The sequence below is a fragment of the Gadus macrocephalus genome, chromosome 13, assembly GCF_031168955.1.
Source record: "Gadus macrocephalus chromosome 13, ASM3116895v1".
In the NCBI taxonomy this organism is placed as follows: domain Eukaryota; kingdom Metazoa; phylum Chordata; class Actinopteri; order Gadiformes; family Gadidae; genus Gadus; species Gadus macrocephalus.
Genome location: NC_082394.1, coordinates 10167835 through 10186000, shown reverse-complemented (window position 1 = coordinate 10186000; position 18166 = coordinate 10167835). Strand labels below are relative to the sequence as shown.

The window sequence follows — 18166 nt, the reverse complement described above, 5'->3', positions numbered from 1 at the left end:
GAAGAAGAAGAGAGAGCTCAGGAGAGAAAGGAGGAGGCAGCGAGGAGGAAGCAAGCCGAGGAGGAGGAAGTGACACGGCAACAGGCGGTCAGAGATAGAGAGCGCCCCGCAGTGGACACGGCCATCTTAATCAGCTTTGACTCTGAAGATGTGGGTCAGAAATCGGCTGTGCCGACCGCGCTGCTCGTTGAACCAACGTTTAGGGCAGAGGGCCCACTGGAAGTTCCTTTCGACGACTTTTCAGTCAAGAAGCCTGTCACTGAAGTTCTGTTTGATGACTTCTCCGTCACACCTAGGAGATGGGGGTCCAAGAGTAGGGTCCCCCAAACCCCAGAGCCAGACTCTGGGCTGGAAGATGTCTGGGTTCGCCGGGCCCCCGATGTTGACTCACGGACACATCAAGCACTGCAGCTAGACCCGGTGAAGGAATCGGATGTCCTCCCTCGTCCCTTGATACCGTGCCTCGTCCCTCAACCCCAGGAGGAACCGAGGAGGCCATATGAGTTCCCGACAGTGGAGCAGAAAAAGGCAGAGGTGGTGGAGGAAGATGAAGATGAAGAGGTGCATGAAGAGAAAAAGGAGGAGAGGGAAGGAGGAGTGGCTGAGCTGAAGGTAAATCCCTACTTTGTGTATTCTGAGTGTATTCTCTCTTTGAACTGCAGGACTGGGGAACCATTGGGTTCCTTTCATTGGTCCTGTGATAACAACTCCATGGGCAGCAGATTCTGGAAGATGTGTTGTTTTTTTGGTTATAAGCTGTGTGGCAGGCAGAATCATGCAGCAAGACTGACAGAGCAGAGCAGGAGCGAACATGTACCTGGTTATACCTTTGCTGAACCGTCAGCCAAAGCCCTTCACCTTCGCAAACACACAGAGGACACTGTAACAATGGCAGCCACATAGTTGACTGGTTATTCTTGCTCTTGAAGTCACATATAACAAACTCAATTTGCTCCTGAAAGCTTGTTGCACAAGATGATTACAAAAGGTGTGTGTGTGTGTGAGTGTGTGTCTATAGCTGTGCGTTTGTGTTTATGTGTGTGTGTGTGTGTGTGTGTGTGTGTGTGTGTGTGTGTGTGTGTGTGTGTGTGTTTGACTGTGTGTGTGTGTGTGTGTGTGTGTGTGTGTGTGTGTGTGTATGTGTGTGTGTGTGTGTGTGTGTGTGTGTGTGGGTGTGGGTGTGGGTGTGGGTGTGTGTGTTTGTGTATGCAAGCAAGCCAAATGAGCGTGCCGTAGATGTTTCATGATTAATGGTAGAAGAATGCAATGCAATATAACCAACACTAATGCATCATGCATCAACAGATAGACATCGACACTTCATGCCAAATTATTTCTTGCTATGAAAACGATATCAGTGTATGTAAAAGATCAGATGTTGTTGACCTAGCAGGTGTGGAGAATCAAAGTGCTCCTGGGAATCAGCCCGTATTTTATTCACACATGCACTGTGAATGTGTATGTGTTTTTTTTGTATGTGTGCATGCTGTTTGTATGTGTTTGTGTGTGTTTTTAACCTTGAGGTTATCTACTTTTTACTCTTTTGTTTAAGGAGAGGGCTGGGACATGAGTAATCTTACGTCTCTGTCTATGAGTGTTGTTGCCAATCTTTGAAACTGAGAGCTACACGCTTTCATAAAAAAAAAAATCTCTTCACTCTTCATTGGATTTCATCAAAGTGCTTTAAGTGTCCAGACTTATGAAAGTCAAGAGGTAGACAACCAAAAAATACCATTTTATTTGGGGTATGCATGATTGAAAGAGGGTCCACTTTTGGATTGGACGGGCCTCAGAATGTGACCGAGTTACAGAGTGTCAACCTCGAGTGGAAATCATGTTAAAGATCAGTGGTATTCTAAGTGGAACGAGAGGCTACCTAAAGTGTCAATGTGGATGAACAGGTTAATTTATTGGCTGCATGACTCAGAGAAGGATTGATAGAATTAATGCAGACATTCACCTTGTGAGAGATACTGTTTTCCCTTTGTCACTCACCCTTTGTGTCCACATTTATGTGTTGTGCAAAGTTCTGTGTGTACATGTGTCTATGCGTGTGTTGGTGTGGGTGTGGGTTTGTGTGTGTGTGTGTGTGTGTGTGTGTGTGTGTGTGTGTGGTCTGTGTGGGTTTGTGTGAGTGAGTCTATTTTCACACGTGGCAGGTGTGTATACATACCTGTGTGTAATCCGAAGGTTGTTTTGTCTGTGAGAGAGTGCGTCTCGGTTTGTGGTGTCTTTCGCTTTCTGCATTTCACGAATTGTAATTTGAGACTACTGATAAACCAAAAGGGTTGGATGTGGAACTGTTTATTTTCCCACCATTTCATAAACCGTGAGACGGAACCATTTTGGCCACTAGGCGGTGCTGTGGCTGCTCCCTGTAGTTTCACTCCAATTTCCTTCTACTTACACACCTTGATGATTCACAGATATTCATAGCAGAGAGATTATGAATGAGGAATCAAATAGCTAACACATGGAACAGGAAATTGTGTGCATGAGTTAAATGAAACCACATCATGTTTGGGGAGGTGTGGTATGAAGAGCAAACCCAAATCTGCCAGAATGAGGCGCTGTGTCTGACTTAGGCAAATGAATAGGTGGGTCTTGTAGAGCGTGAGTCAGCCTAAACAGCGTAATGGGATCATGTAAAGAGCACTATACTTACATCAGGCCTCTTCCTTGTTATTCTTCTCCTCATCTTTCTTTCTCTGTCGTTTTCGCTCACGCCCTCAACTTCATATTGATGTCGATCAATATGAAGTTGTGTGGCGTTCATGGTTGAACATTGAAACATTTGATAGAAGGACAATAATTGTAATATAATAATGTAATAATAAAATAAAATATAATACAAATGTATCTCTCTCTCTCTCTCTCTCTCTCTCTCTCTCTTTCTGCTCATCCAAATTAATGTCTCTCCTTCACTGCCTCAAACTTCCTCTTCACTATCACTCTATCATCTATTTCCACCCCTTTCTGGTGAATGATTTCCCTGTCTTGTTGGCTCTCTACAAATGTATCTCTCTCTCTCTCTCTCTCTCTCTCTCTCTCTCTCTCTCTCTCTCTCTCTGTCTCTCTCTCTGTCTCTCTCTCTCTCTCTCTCACTCACTCACTCACTCACTCACTCATTCACTCTCGTACACACACCAGTTGTCCCAGACAGACTCTCTTTATCCACCCAGCCAGCTATCATTCTCTCACCTGAAGAGCTGCCCTACTTCTGCTTTTATTATCTGTGTGAACCTGTTATGTGTGGCTGCAGGGACAGTGTAAGTGACACTGCAAGTCCCTCCACAGACCTGAGATTGGGTCGGATGTTTATTTGGACCTGGCTCAGGTCTTGGGGAGAGGACCGTCCTGGACCATCCTGTCAGCAGATTATTTTCCTCACTTGAGGAAACTGTAGGGATGTATACAGAGGGGCCTGAAGGGAGGTGAAACCTGCCTGAACAGAAACAGAGGCACAGGGATCATAGTTGGAGTTGAAATTGTTCCGGAACCAAATGGAAGGTCCTAGTTTCCCTTTTGTCTCAATTCATCTTGAAGTCCATTTTTGCTCGAGGGTTTTTTAATGAGTGGATTGCAACGCCGGAGAGAGTGATCTTCTGGCATGCTGTGGATTAGAAGATTTACGATACTCCCCTGTGGGACGATGACATGAAGAGTCTCAACACCGAAAAGTTTGATTTCGATCAGGGGACGATTGTGCTTTCAATATCGGCGGGCGCCCTGGAACGGCAAATCAGAGCCACCATAAAAAGACACATCGCTTAGTTACAACCCCCCCCCCCCCCCCTTTGGCACTCAGTTTCCATGGTGACCATTTCACAGAGGGAGCAGGGATGCAGTACCTGGGTGGGAAAATGTCCTCCGTTCGGCTGCAGGTGTCTGGCTGGGTGGTCGGCATGCGGCGCTCCTTACTGGGGGCCCCGGGGCTCCTCTGTGGCCCCGCAGGACGGGCGCACAAGGGGGAAGAGGCAGGAGAGGAGGAGCAGGACGAGGAGGCGGAGAGAGTCCAAGACCTCAGCACTGCGGCATCGCCGCCACAGAGCTCGGACCCGAGCGGGAAGTCCCTGCGGCGTCGGCTCGCAGCGCAGCGGCCCATGCCGCGCTGCGGGAGGAGAGCTGCGGGCCCCTGCTCTGTAAGATTTCAGAGTTTAACGGACCGTTACGTCCCAATGGAGGGTCATCACGGTTCTGTCCCTCTGGTCGGCTCAATATCAGCATGCTTCTGCATCATAAAGATTGACTGATAGGTGACCATAGTGAATAGACAATGAAGGAAGCACAGAGAGGCAAATGCTGGTCATTTAATCAGCATATGAGAAATATTGTTTCTGCTTTTGGCACATGGTGAATTTTGGTTGATAGTTCTTTGGCCTTGGAATTTCAATATAAATAGGTAGATTCAATATAAAATTCCCTATAATTATTCCACCAACCTATTGTGGATTAATAAAGACCACGATCATATTTAAATATGCTGACCCCATAGGCACTATACCGGATGCTGAGCTCCAGGAGAAACACTTAATGGGAATATTTAATAGGGTGTGTGGGTGTGTGGGTGTGTGTGTGTGTGTGTGTGTGTGTGTGTGTGTGTGTGTGCGTGCGTGCGTGTGTGTGTGAATAAGTCAGGCATTGTGTGTGTGTGTGTGTGTGGGGGGGGGGGTCTGTGTGTGTGTGTGTGTGTGTGTGTGTGTGTTTGTGTGTGCTGCATGTCCCTAAATAAACCAGGTTTTGTGGGTGTGTTTGTTTCTAAAACTCACGTCTGTTTAATTTGCTATTGGAGACATGGCGGAAAAACCTGCAGGTTGTTGTCGTCTCTTCACCTCATAATCCGTCTTGTTCCCTTAATGGCCTGTAGCATTGTTGACAGTCTCGCCAGTGATTATGCTAGTCTCGTGTCGGACCCGTTTTCATGCTCGGGGCATCGAGCAATGTTTCCTCTCATCAACCCAGGTTCCTCAGCATTCTATTAAAAGAAAGGCGGGAAAATAATTCCTAGTGACTCATGTCCTTGACTTAAAATTTCAGTTTTATACAGGTTGCTCATGCAAAACCTCCCTCACCTCATTGCTAAGCTCTCGCTGCGTCTCTGATACACGACTACAGAGTGTGGGAGCAATTTAATAGCGTAAACAAACAATGCCTTGTGGGTATTTGTGTGCACCCGTCTCCCCCCTCCCCCGTCTCCCATCTCCTGTAAATATTGATTGTGGTGGCGTATTCCGGTTTCGGTAAATACGGTGGGGTAGGTGAGGGTGTATGAGGACTGTTTCTGTATTAATGACATGTATTTATTTTACTTTAAAGCAAAAGGAATGAAATAGCCATTCATATTGCAATCAAAACGTTTTAAACAACCATTGTGAGATACATGTTTTCACCCTGAACACCAAGTTTTTCATACAGATTGTGACGATCTTGGGATGCTGTCGATTATTCAGCAGTGTATCACTACGTGCAGAAACACTGCATAAACTCTACAACAACATGAATAAATCGTCTTTCTGAATCTATTGAAAGAGAAGCAGGACAGATTCATTATTGGAAAGTGCTTTGAATACTGCAGGGCAATATCTTACGTGTGCATATCACCTTTAGTAGACTAACAGAATTTCTCTCTGTGCATTGAGTACCTCGGTAGGCAAATCCTCTGTCAGTGGACCATTCATTCACAATGCCGTGCTGCCAGATAAGAGCAATGGTGCAAATAAGGCTACGGGTGGCTCAGCTCGTACAGATCATAAGGAAATAGTTGCCTGTGGAAAGATATGAATCATGGAGATTGAACGTATTTAAAAGTTATGCTTTCTTTTACACTGCAGTTATTTTGTATCCAGGCAGCAGTAAACAAATAGTTTAGTTTTTCTCACAAAACGAAACATGAAGTGTGCTGAAAAGATTGTGCATCAGTGTTTGCAGAGTTGCTTATTGTTTTGTTGGTGTGTGTATGAATGGTTGTGTAATTTTGGGCATGTATTTATTCACACATTAGAATGTGTGAATGCCAGTGTGTGTCTGTGTCTGAATTAACTTGTGTTTGTGTGTGTGTGTGTGTGTGTGTGTGTGTGTGTGTGTGTGTGTGTGTGTGTGTGTGTGTGTGTGTGTGTGTGTGTGTGTGTGTGTGTGTGTGTATGCGTGTGTGACCGTGTGTGTGTGTGTGTGTGTGTGTGTGTGTGTGTGTGTGTCTGCGTGTGTGTGCGACGCACTGCCTACCCTCTATAACCAGCTCATTAAAAGGTGCATGCATGGCTGGTTCTCCTTCCTATTATTCTGAAGCCAGTCTTGGTTCAGGCTGGCCTTCCCCGCAACCTAGTTGAACTCAACAGCTTCAGTATATCATCATTAGTAAATGCACTGACCAAATATGATGTTGCAATATGTGTTTGTATGGGCAAATATATGCTTGAACATCGGATGATTGTGAGCGTTCACAATTTGTGAACGCTCTTTCATTCATCACTCTCAACTTTCATTCAACGATATTGTTCTTTCCTCCATTTGTCCTTTAACATCACTCTCTCTTACTCTCTTTTCCTCTATCATTTCAGGAGAAGTGGAATAGTTTTAGTGCGAAAGGGGATGGTTTAGACAATGAGGCTCTGCTCAACAACGAACCCGAGCAGCAGTATGAAGACCACGAACACGATGACGTCTCTGAGTCTGAAGCTGAGAGGTAGGGAACTGGATTTAATTTCCCACAATGCACTGCGCTGTGCATATTACATGGGCACCGTGAAATTTGGTAGGGACTCGATTTCAACAGTGTATGACATGACCAAACACGTTCAATTGTATTACTGTGTGTTTTGTTCTGAGGGTGTGTCTTTTTAACAAGTCAAAGAAGCCACAGAAGGTTTGAAGTGAACGCCACACATCAAAAAAGTAGCCCTATAGCTATATTGCACATACAATGAATGTCTGAAATGGTGACGCCTACAGCTGTAGTACATACAATCAGGTTATGCTGACGAAACATATTGCCTCTGTGACCAAAAATAATATTTTTTTCTATTCATATAAGTCTGATTTTATGCTGTAGTAAATGCGTACATATGTGGTAGTAAAGTACAATTTTGAAGAAAACAGTATCATGAAGAACATCATATTATATTGTTTTTCATTACAACTAATAAAAAACTGTGGATAGCATGGTGAAGTCAAGAGTGTGGCCAAGCGCCCCCTTGTGTTAGCCTACAGCAAGGCTGAGGAGCGGTGAGAGAAAAAGCAGAAAAATAAAGAAAAATAATAAATCACAAATACAAAATTCCCAGTTATCACCCCGAATGTCCTGTGCACTCCATCAAGTTGTCTATAACTCCCCCTTCTTCATGTCAGCCCCACACCTGCCCTTGAGCCTCACTCGGACGTCCACCTGGATGAATTGGATGGTGTTGAACCCCATACTGAACCAGAGCTGCCTGCTTTCCCAGAGGTGGGTGGCCATTCATCTCACTTTAGGTGATCACATTGTTTCCCTCTAGATCTCCTCTGTCCTGGATTGTGTAGAAAGTATAGAAACATGTTCTATGGAAACGTGTGTCAAAATTTTTCTTTGTCCCAATTAAGCCAATTGGTTATTGTCTGCTGGCATTTCAGGGTAAATGCACATGGGAAAGGTTATATTTTGTCCTTATTTGTGTGTGTGTGTGTGTGTGTGTGTGTGTGTGTGTGTGTGTGTGTGTGTGTGTGTGTGTGTGTGTGTGTGTGTGTGTGTGTGTGTGTGCGTGCGTGCGTGCGTGCGTGCGTGCGTGCGTGCGTGCGTGCGTGCGTGCGTGCGTGCGTGCGTGCGTGCGTGCGTGCGTGCGTGCGTGCGTGCGTGCGTGCGTGCGTGCGTGCGTGCGTGCGTGCGTGCGTGCGTGCGTGCGTGCGTGTGTGTGTGTGGGAGTGCTCCACGTGTATATGCATGCTTATATACAGTATCAGTGTTTTGTTCATGTTTATATCTGCGTGTGTGTTTTCAGAGCTCCGCCCCTCTGCTGGACAACAAGGCCCTGCGGTCGAAGGCGGAGCTGAGGAAGAGGATGAGCCAGCGGACACGTCGGCCCAGGACACGCCAGAGCTCGCCCGGGGTCTTCCTCAATGAAGACTCCACCTCCACCCCTGACTGGAGAGTCAGCGACAACACAGGTTCATGCTAACGCCCTACACTACCTCTCGACCCTCTTGCCAAAATAGCTTTAAACGTGGCATAACATTGGATGTGAGACTGTGGTGTGTGTGTATGTGTGTGCATGCGTGTGTGTTGCGTGCGTGTGTGCGTGCGTGCGTTAATGACATCTGCAAGTCTCTTCTGCAAATAAGGGCTTCATTCTAGCAAAGGTTTTTTCAATGTTTGCCAAGTGAAGGAGGTACAGCAGAACATCGTCATGCAATGATTGTCAGGATTACAACAGAGATAGCTGTTATTATTGTATGTGTATTTAACCTTTTCATAGAAAAATCGACAGAGAAATAATGAGTTTAGGTTTCATCCTACTTTATTAAAACTCAAACATGACGTCTTTGTGTTAAATGTCGATGTAGGAAACCATAACTCCCTCCAGCAGTCGGTACAACAGTTTGAAATTGATTTATTTCGCTCTCTGTCTTCTAGAGGAAACCGCAGAGTCAAACGAGGACGAGAAGGAGAAGAGAAGTGTGAAGGGCCCGCCCACCTCCCAGCGGAGCCCCGTCTTCCCTGGCTTAGAGAGCAGTCACTCAGCCCTGGTGGTAGGTGATCACAACCCCAATCCTCATTCTCATATCAGATCTTGTTCTATAAATCCTCATTTACTAAGATGTGATGTGTGTTTGTGTGTTTGGCCTCCTCGTATTTGTTTCCATTTTTTCATCTGGTAGGCTCAGTTGAAGAAGAAAACCGGAGGTGGAGGAGGAGGTGGAGGAGTGGAAACGACACCGGTGAAGGACAAGGCCGCAGCCGCCCGGGAAGAACTAGCAGCTCTCACCCCCTCTCCATCCATGCGCTCCCCGCGTTCGGCCGCCCTGCTCCCCGGGGCGGCTCGGGTGCTGCCCCCTATAGGTGGCAAGGATGACGGGTACGGGTCTCCGACAGCACACCCATCACCAGCACCACCACCAGCACAGCCACCACTACAATCACCACATCCACCACCACCACAGCCACCACCACCACTACAAGCACAATCACTACTAACTTTCCAGTGAACCAAAAAAGGCATTATGTCACCGTAACTAAAAGAGAACAGAAAAACGGAAACAATGGAATGAAAAATCCTATGTCTTTCCTGTACTTTTTCCGATTGCTTCTCGTCGTCCCGACGAAGTGACGGGCGACGCCCAGAGGGGTACTCTTAGGCCATGGAAGCCCCCTCGGGGCAGCGGTTAATGTGGATTTTATAGGACAACACTACGGTGTGTGGACCCATTTCATACCAACCGCGTGCCAGCTGTAAATATCCCAAAGTCTCCTGGGGTCGTCACCATGGGGATATCACCCCCGCCCCCCCCCCCCCTTCCTCCTAGAACTCTCAGCCACAAAAGGATGAATTTTTTAAATGTCATAATGTTCGGGGTACACTTCCACTTTAAAATGTGAAATGTGTTTGTGATTGTCTTGGAAGGGCTGCTGGTGATACGTCTGTTGTTGTAATCTGTTCCACAGGACGGGCTCTTCTCCCTCGTGGATGCAGGAGCTGAAGAAGAAGAGGATGAGTCAGCAGGAAAGTGGGTCCTAACGGCACGCTGGGTGAGTCACCGCGGATGACGGATGGCGGTCCGCATGCCAATAACATCTATTTGGCTGTGGAGTCTCTGGAGGGCCTCGGAAGCACTTTGCCATTCAGTGCATTCCACGCTGGGGGATTTAGCCTTGACCTCGTAATATAATCACTTGTTATTTCATTGGTTATGGTCCTGATAAAGTCGTTAGAGCGATAGAGGGTGGCAATAACCCTCATGGGGTCGTGCGTTGGATTTATCGCTCTGTGCTACCATACTGGAAATACCACATTGCGTGCAACATACCTAATCATATATTTAATGTTTAGTTATTTTAGCGGATGCTATTTATCCAAAGACACTCGTCATTAATCAGTAGGAATGGGGGTTGGCATTATCCTCAAGGATGTCTACAGGTAGACTGCAGGCATTTGAATTCAAACCCAGAACCCTTCAGCTGAGAGTCAAACATCATAACCACCACTATTCTATCCCCATACATAATTTTAATATGTATATAATAGATTGTAGATTGTCTTTCACTACTGTAAAGTACAGCGTTGTTTGCTCTTTCCTTTCAGGTTGTGAAGAGCATTTGCACAGTGGCTTTAAATCAGGAGTCACTGCATCACAGCTGGCCAGCGTCTTGTCTTGGTGCTCGCACCGTGTTTGAACCTCCAGTGCCTTATTACTGTCTTCTGGATGTGTGCCGATGATGCAGCGAAAGGGAGTTAGCCAGGATTTTGCTGTCAAAAGCACCCAAGAAAAAAAAAAAGAAATCATCAATATGTTGTGAGTTGACGAGTGCCTTTCAAGGTGGTATCTCGAGGACAATGCTTTCTTTATGAATCGTCAGTGTGATTCTGAGCGACACTATGGACCACCTTTCTGTTCTTTTTACTGCTTTTATTTTGATGTCTGAATGAATTTTGGCTGTGATTGCATTTACCAGAGTTGATTGAATGGTGGCTGTTCTGTTGATAGCATTGTCATGCGCAGATTAGATTAGAGAGGTTTATGCAGTGACAAATGTACGAAAAAGGACAGATGTAATGGGTTGCTTTTTGTTTTTTTAGGGTGAACATCTGAATGTTATTCACGTGATTGCGGCCCTGGCACTGGTATATGTTAACCTGCAAAATTGCACCTTAAGAATAAAGATGAAAAATTACATCAATCCTGCATATTTCATTAAATCGGTGACAGCAGAGGTAACATGATTTATATTGAATGAATATAATATAATAAGTAAAAACACTATCCAGGTAATGTGTGATTGTTATTATTGTTCATAAGTATGTTTTCTATGTTGTAATCATATTTGTATGTATGTCAAATGCAGGGGAATCATGGGAAATACATTTTCTAAAAACTTTATTGAGTGTCTGTCTTCTTTAATGTGTATTTATTATATGCTTCTCGAGTGCAAAATGCACTGTGGCTGCTATTGCATAGTCTGCTACACTGATGTACAAGTGCCAAATGTTATCAGATTATCTATGGCCGTTGACACCTGCAAGTTACTAATTAACATCGGAACGGAGGCACCGTGAACTGTGAGACACAAAGGGATGATTGTTGCAGGTTTTAATAAACCATAGTTCAAGGCTGCACGGAATTGGCTGCAAATAATTTCAGAATACGAAAGAAGACGGCAGTTGGTGTTCCACTATAGATGGACAGGGCAAACAATAGAGTGTGTTTGACCTCGGAGAATGATCTCTCTTGGCTGGCGACCCATGCAGGTGGCCGGTTCGGTGCCAAGGCCCGGGTGGCACCACGGACCCGATCAGTCCATTGGGTGCCAATGTGCCAGGGGGCATGGGGCAAGCCTATTGAGAGGCGATGTGTCGGACACAATGGAAGCGACAGAATTGCTGCATCGACAGGCTTTTTGCTGCTGTGGTCAGAAATAAACCATAAATACCACCGCTGGCTTCTACCCACTGCTTGCCAGGCCACCAACACCCACAGATCCTCTAACGGAGAAATAGTAGCACTGAGATAAAGAAAAACCAGAAGAAATTGGATTGATCAAGGTACAGTGTCTCACACACCAAAATCCAGGTACAAATAACAATCTGTGCGTCGATATTTGTGCAAAAAAAATTGAATTGATGGTTGCAAGGTCAGTGTGTTATTTGGCTTATCTCAGATGTAGCCAAACTGTTTGTTATATGTAAAGTTGCAATAACATTTAATATAAATCAAATCCAAGGCTGCTACTAGGCCAAATAAAGTTAAATAAAAAGAAAATTACCTGTTTGTAATGTATAATTGATTATGTTGACATTGCCTCACTTCAGAAAATAATATTTAAATCAATTTACATTTAGGTCAAACAGGTCAGTTGCAATAATCCACTTTACCCATAGCCCTGTCAGGAGTCAATCAGAGGTGCAGCGTGTTTTGTATTAGGGCAGTGGTGCCAGTTAGGCTTTGACAGCTGTGTCTTGCAGAGGGAACATGCCCGAACATCAGGGAATACCAGACCAACAGGCCGCAGGGAAGGGCCAAGGAGGGGCTGGAGTCACATACAAGGTATGATTCATCACTGACTTATAACGAGCGCTGAAAAATGGCTTGAAAATGAGTCATCACTGTGTGATTCCACGCAGTCACAATAACATCTGCTCCTCGCTTGCAGTTGGTGGCTTTCGAGTTTGAGAACTTCGTGGGAAAGAAGGTGGAATTGTCTGCTGAATGCAAGGATGTGATCGAAAAGGCAGAGAGGATTGGCTCAATCATCGTAGAGTGTGGCCCGTGAGTGATTCCTGTCAAACTAACTGCCTCTTCTGTGTAAATATATGCTTGTTCAACCACATCACTGCCTTTCCTCTCCGCCCACGTGACTGCTGCATGTTGTCGACCCACATGTTTTGTTGTGACCCTGTGTTTTCTCTGTCTCCCTCCAGGTGGGTCGGGTATGAGCTCCCGGGCTTCGCTGGGGAGCAGTTTGTGTTGGAGAAAGGGGAGTACCCTCGCTGGAGCACCTGGACCAACAGCCAGAGCACTTACTACCTGCGCTCCTTCAGACCCCTCAAGGTGGTCAGTATACTCTACACTGAAACATTACAAGAGCATAATGCATGCATAAGTGATACGACTGCTGATGAATAGTATACACATACAGCTTGTGAAGGAGACTGTTCTACCCATCGGGTGTGAGGTTCAAAGCTAGGCTATTTGTTTCATAAGCATTTGGGGATTTTCTGAAATTCTATTTATATCCTCACAGCAAACAATAAATCGAATGCTCTGAAAAAATACGTTTGTTTTGGGGGAGTGGCTTTGGAGGGAGCCCTGAAGAGAGGAGAGGGATATTTTGTGTTAGATTTTAAAAATATATTTCTTACCCTGCCTGGTTTCTCCAAATTGCCTTCCATAGGCTTTACAAACAGTAGGGATCCGGCAATCTCCTAGAAAAATGTTCTAGGCAATGCACTAGATGTACCAGAGTCCTGTTCTCTCTCTCTCTCTCTCCAGGACACTGCGGAGCATAAGTTGCACCTGTTTGAAAATGCGGGCTATGCAGGGAGGAAGATGGAGATTATTGATGACGACGTGCCCAGTCTTTGGGCTCATGGCTTCCAAGACCGCGTGGCCAGCATCAAGTCAGTCAATGGAACGTAAGTCTTCAAATGTTTATATCTTTAAGCAGTACGCACCACTTTCAATACCTTAGTGGAACGTATTTTTGGATATGTTTACTATGATGTACTGTATATAATCTGATGCTTAGAGGAAGACTTGATTTTAAAGTGAGCCTATTATACCAACAGGTGTGATATTGATGAACCATTACAAGCGCCATTTCCAAATCGACCTGTTATACATCAGCCTTACATCAGTTGGCACAGCCAACTGTGTAAGCTGGTAGGTTGATATATACTGTATATCCATCATACATCTAGGTGGACACTTTCACGTGTGATGTCACTGTAGGGTCGTGATAGCCGTTTTGAAATGGCTTGCCATGACTTACCTATATCACACCTGGTGGAGATAGAGACCCTTTAAGTCATACCTCGCTCCTCTGCAGGTCTTGGATTTTAATTGCTCTGTTCCACACACTAATTGTACTCCTCTGCTTTCTGAAGGTGGGTGGGATACATGTATCCCGGCTACAGGGGGCGCCAGTATGTGTTTGAGCATGGCGATTACAAGCACTGGAACGATTGGGGAGCCGCAACACCTCTCATCCAGTCCTTCCGTCGTGTGAAGGACATGCAGTGGCATAAGAGGGGACGTTTCAACGTGCCCGCCCCAACTCCTGGCCCTGAACCCACTCCCAACCCTAACCCAACCCCCAACCCAAACCCAACCCCCAACCCCAACCCTAACCCCCCTGCCCCAACTCCTCCTGCGGCCGCAGGGACCAGTTGAAGTGAGCTGTCTTTCAACAGGGTTTCCTCTTCCCTCTAGCAAGATACATTTGTAGTGGAAAACAAATTACTTGACATCTTGTTTGAAAATAAAGGCTGTAGCTTATCCAAAAAGCAAACTTAGTGTGTTTTTAATTTGAAATGTGTGTTTTTTAATTATGAAAAGTGTGGTTTCACTTGATATTTGCGTCATATTACGATCTATTAAAAAAATATATAATTATATAGGGAATTATAACAGATTACAGCTGGACCATGATTTATTTTGTAATCAAGACATCAGCATTTATGACAGAACTGATCAACTTCTGCTAGAAATACGACATTGAAAGTTATCACTTTATTCATTCAGCCTGAACCATATTTTAAATGGTAATTTAGTGAAAAACTATCTCTTTGACCTATAAATACACATTTGCACATTAAACATCAACACGTCATCTCTTGAAAGCATAACATGGTCGTTACATGTCACAAGCATCATTTGTAACCGCCCCTTAACGATTTCAACAGCCAATCAAACGCGAGAGTCCGGACTGCTCTGAAAGAATGTGTGGGGAACGCGCAAATTTTTGAAAGTTAACCGGAAACGATGCGGACAGAGTAGTCAACCTACCTATTATCTCTATCTTTATAGGAGCGAAATTATATTATTTAGATGGAAGTTTGGTGAGTTGTTCGTGGGCGTATTACGTTATTCTATATTGTTGAACTTCTATTTTTGTCTGAGCATTATAGGTAGTCATGTTTTGCATAATTTGACAAACTGTCGAACACGTTAGCAAGCTAAGCTTACCGAGAAGACGTTTGTTGACATTTCGTTAACATGTCAAATCGTTGCATGATCATCAAACAACGTAAGGCTAGCGACTTAGTCAACCCGATCGGGCCCATTCTAACCTTACGTTTGATCTTATTTAGTGTCATACATCAGTGAAAATATCATGTTGAAGTTCAAGTACGTGAGCCAAGGCAGCCTGAAGATGGTGCCTTGCTCTACGGATCCTATCACAAGCCGTAGCTCCCGGATCAACCACCTCTTTCAGGTAGATGGCGATCATGCTTATTGCCTTATCATTGTCACTGGAAATATATGCGCCTCTTATGGCTACATTATTGTCAGAATGTATAGTTTTTGTATGACTTACTACAACCATCCCACTGGTTCTTTTTTGGGGATGACTACATTGCTAAATATAGTTTGGGAGGGACTCACTTCCTTATACTGGTATGTTTTTCCTTTGTTAGGGTCGAATTAGCTTGTGTGGACAAGAGGAAAGATGCAATCTGGGCCGGGAGGAGTTTCTCGAGGCACTATTGGTGCTCTATCAAGAGTGCACCTCTCCCGACCTAATGAAGATGCAACACGTTGCCAACTTTGTCCACAAATGTAAGCATAAACTTTTATTGTGTTTGATATCTATATACTTTATGATAAAAACATGTTTTCGTAACAGCAAAACTGTGTGTGTGTGTGTGTGTGTGTGTGTGTGTGTGTGTGTGTGTGTGTGTGTGTGGTTGTGTGTGTGTGTTGGGTGACAGTTTCTGAGGTAGTCATGGAGCTGCAGGCTCTGCAGCCTGGGCCACAGGACTTTGAGGTGCGAGCAGTAGTGGGTCGTGGTCACTTTGCTGAGGTTCAAGTAGTAAAAGAGAAGGCTACGGGCGATGTGTGTGCCTTGAAAATCATGGACAAGGAGGTCTTACGTGCTGCAGAAAATGTAAGACTTCTCTTCTGTTAACATTGGTGTCAACATAAAGATGAACTGTTTACCCTTTGAAAGATTTGGACACTGCCAAATACTTAACATTTATTTCTACTGTACATCATTTAATTCATTCATTGTATTTGATTTGTTTTTAGACTAATACTAGGCTTGTGGTTATTCACTGCATTTAATTAGGCTATAACACAAAACAATATTACCTATACAATTTCTGTTATATCACAATATTGTGTTGCTGTCTAGCTCTGGGGTCGAGCATAGGCCGAAACAATAAGGGCAACTGATGTGCAATATGCAGCCTCTCCTTGACACAGTGCATGGATGTTTGGATATTGGAAGCTGCAGTTTTATAACAGGGCAATAGAGGGGGCTGTGGGTTTTCCGACAAGAATTTAGAGGTGAGCCTCCAGGCTTCTGATTAAGAGAGACAATCTCAGTAAGAATAGTACATGCATTTCTTCAGCTAGATATATGAATATGGTGATAAAAGGAATCAGCTTCATAAAGAAATCCTTTGATGAGGATTTCACTGTATCTCAATGGGAAATGACATTGGAAAATATGTGCAATTTATGAAGTGGAAATTGGTGTCTCCAAATGTCGAAAAGCAAGGGGACCCAGATACGATTTCAGCACTTATTTCTAACCATGCCAGATGGGCCATAGTCTAACGAATCACACCCTTGAATAATATCTAATATCTGATGAGCTCACATCTATGTGAACCAGGCAATTCACTTTCTTCTTCTTCTGCTTCATATCTATTTCAACCAATTGATGGTTTTATTACTGTGTAATTAGAGATCACAGCCCCACTCGGCCTATTAATTGTTAACCTTTAAAAATCGGTCTGTAAATGTTTCAAATCAACACTGTGTAGACTGAAAGCTGTAGATATGGAATTATTAAAACCCCCTTCTGAAAGATTCATCCACTTACGCAAATTAGATTATCTTTGGTAGAACATCTTTGTAATGAAACAAGAAGCAAGGCGTTATTCCACCGCTTACAGTTATTGGTTTCTGTTCCCAGGCCCTGTGCCGTTTCCCGAAGAAGTTCTGTTGTAGCAAAGGACTGTTGGATCCCAGATTAGATGTTTTTTTCTGGTTATTCTGTTGTTGAAGAAACATAGGAAAACTCTCCTAAGCCCACCCTTGGTTGTTGGTAATTGCAGAAATAAATGATGAAATATATATTAAACACAGTAAAAAACCTGAGGGAAAAAGATCTACAAGCTCCAGATACACAAATTCATGTGCATTACTCAAGCACTGAAATAGACCCCGCTTCAGCCTTTTTTAAATGGGTTTGGGAGATAGGCCCAGGCCAGCCGGTTGGGGCCTTGTATAGCTGGTTTTGTAATGTTGCTCTGCTGGTAGGTGGTGTTCCACGAAGAGGAACGAAGGATCCTCTCCCTCAACAGCAGCCCCTGGATCCCTCAGCTGTTCTGCGCCTTCCAGGACACAGAGCACGTCTACCTGGTGAGCCCACAGTAGCTGTGGTTGTTGTTGTTTTCTCTGTTTTCTCTTGAAATGAGACCATGTCGGGAACTGTGTTCAAAGTCCAGAGTTCTGCACTGACCCCGTACAAGGATTACATTATCATATGTTGTAGTTTAAAATCTCTGCATCTATTACCTTCTGTGGCAATTTGAATGAAGACGGTATAGCAAATGATCTGACTTATTTTGTCAATAATGTTGAGAAACAAAAACAAAAAATGTATTGTATGGTGCAAGCCATACAAGCCGAGGTCCTTTGTAATTTGAGAAAGCTACATAAGGAATTGCTGCATTGTTGCATGGTTGTGTGACTTGCTCGTTGTGGATAGTGGCTCGTCCACTATGTGCTACGTGTTTTCTATCATATTTTTTCCCAGATGGATTACAAATTATGCATATTTTACTTATCATGGCATAAACAATTACAACGCTGAGCTACAAACAACGGCTCAAATTTCATTTGGTCGCTTTGACTATAGCTGTTTTCATTGCTATTTCTGTCCTACAGAGAAACATGAATTATAGTTATGAATTACCCCACTATTAACAATTATATGTCCCTTACCTCACACAGCTTACATCTATCTATCTATCTATTCCCTCTCTGGCTCTGTTATTGAGCGTTGAGTAGAAAAAAATACAAAGAATCCATCTTTATCTAAGTGACACAGAGGCCCCAGTATCCTTGTTGCTAGGTAACACTGGAGAATGCTGCCGTTCATTCAGACTCCCGACCATTCATGCACCAGGGGCTTGCCTGGCTGACTGTATGGGAGCCGCCATACATTCAAAATGAGTCTGACCGACGCCTCACTCGAGCCTATGCTTAGAATAACGACGGCAGTGTTTTGAATGGGAGGAAAACATCA

The 18166-nt window shown here is 44.3% G+C and overlaps 3 protein-coding genes across 9 annotated transcripts in view; all 3 read left to right on the top strand.

Moving 5' to 3' along the window:
* The window catches only part of LOC132470989 (uncharacterized protein KIAA1671 homolog), an 11331-nt gene extending 270 nt beyond the window's left edge, over positions 1-11061 (top strand). Inside the window, exons 2-9 of the mRNA XM_060069951.1 lie at positions 5-612; positions 6558-6682; positions 7345-7441; positions 7971-8136; positions 8603-8718; positions 8848-9044; positions 9632-9715; positions 10269-11061. Coding sequence (XP_059925934.1) covers positions 5-612; positions 6558-6682; positions 7345-7441; positions 7971-8136; positions 8603-8718; positions 8848-9044; positions 9632-9704 — 1382 coding nt within the window. The 3' untranslated portion in view covers positions 9705-9715; positions 10269-11061. The remainder of the gene's footprint in view (positions 1-4; positions 613-6557; positions 6683-7344; positions 7442-7970; positions 8137-8602; positions 8719-8847; positions 9045-9631; positions 9716-10268) is intronic.
* Positions 11062-11212: 151 nt separating this feature from the next.
* On the top strand, positions 11213-14172 carry crybb3 (crystallin, beta B3). Of its 2 annotated transcripts, none has more exons than XM_060069384.1 (6): positions 11213-11726; positions 12147-12228; positions 12335-12450; positions 12603-12735; positions 13174-13316; positions 13788-14172. In XM_060069384.1, exons 2-6 carry the CDS (start codon positions 12154-12156, stop codon positions 14071-14073), a joined length of 753 nt encoding a protein of 250 aa, XP_059925367.1. In that variant the 5' UTR covers positions 11213-11726; positions 12147-12153; the 3' UTR covers positions 14074-14172. The 2 variants fall into 2 exon arrangements, with proteins under 2 accessions (XP_059925367.1, XP_059925366.1); XM_060069383.1 differs by having other exon boundaries at positions 11213-11754.
* A 468-nt stretch (positions 14173-14640) lies between these two features.
* Positions 14641-18166, top strand: part of cita (citron rho-interacting serine/threonine kinase a) — a 41476-nt gene continuing 37950 nt past the window's right edge. For 3 of the 6 annotated variants that reach the window (XM_060068863.1, XM_060068862.1, XM_060068864.1), the window contains exons 1-5: positions 14713-14741; positions 14994-15118; positions 15321-15462; positions 15615-15790; positions 17176-17277. In XM_060068863.1, the coding sequence (XP_059924846.1) occupies positions 15017-15118; positions 15321-15462; positions 15615-15790; positions 17176-17277 (522 nt within the window). In that variant the 5' untranslated portion in view covers positions 14713-14741; positions 14994-15016. Of the gene's footprint in view, positions 14742-14993; positions 15119-15320; positions 15463-15614; positions 15791-17175; positions 17278-18166 lie in introns of all 6 variants that reach the window. The other 3 variants (XM_060068860.1, XM_060068861.1, XM_060068859.1) reach the window with 2 other exon arrangements.

Bases quoted from the DNA above. Each gene is read 5' to 3' on its own strand.
- crybb3 (XM_060069384.1), top strand. From the start codon at position 12,154: ATGCCCGAACATCAGGGAATACCAGACCAACAGGCCGCAGGGAAGGGC. The intron at 12,736-13,173 runs GTCAGTATACTC...CTCTCTCTCCAG, and splicing joins CCTTCAGACCCCTCAAGGTG to GACACTGCGGAGCATAAGTT. The intron at 13,317-13,787 runs GTAAGTCTTCAA...TGCTTTCTGAAG, and splicing joins ATCAAGTCAGTCAATGGAAC to GTGGGTGGGATACATGTATC.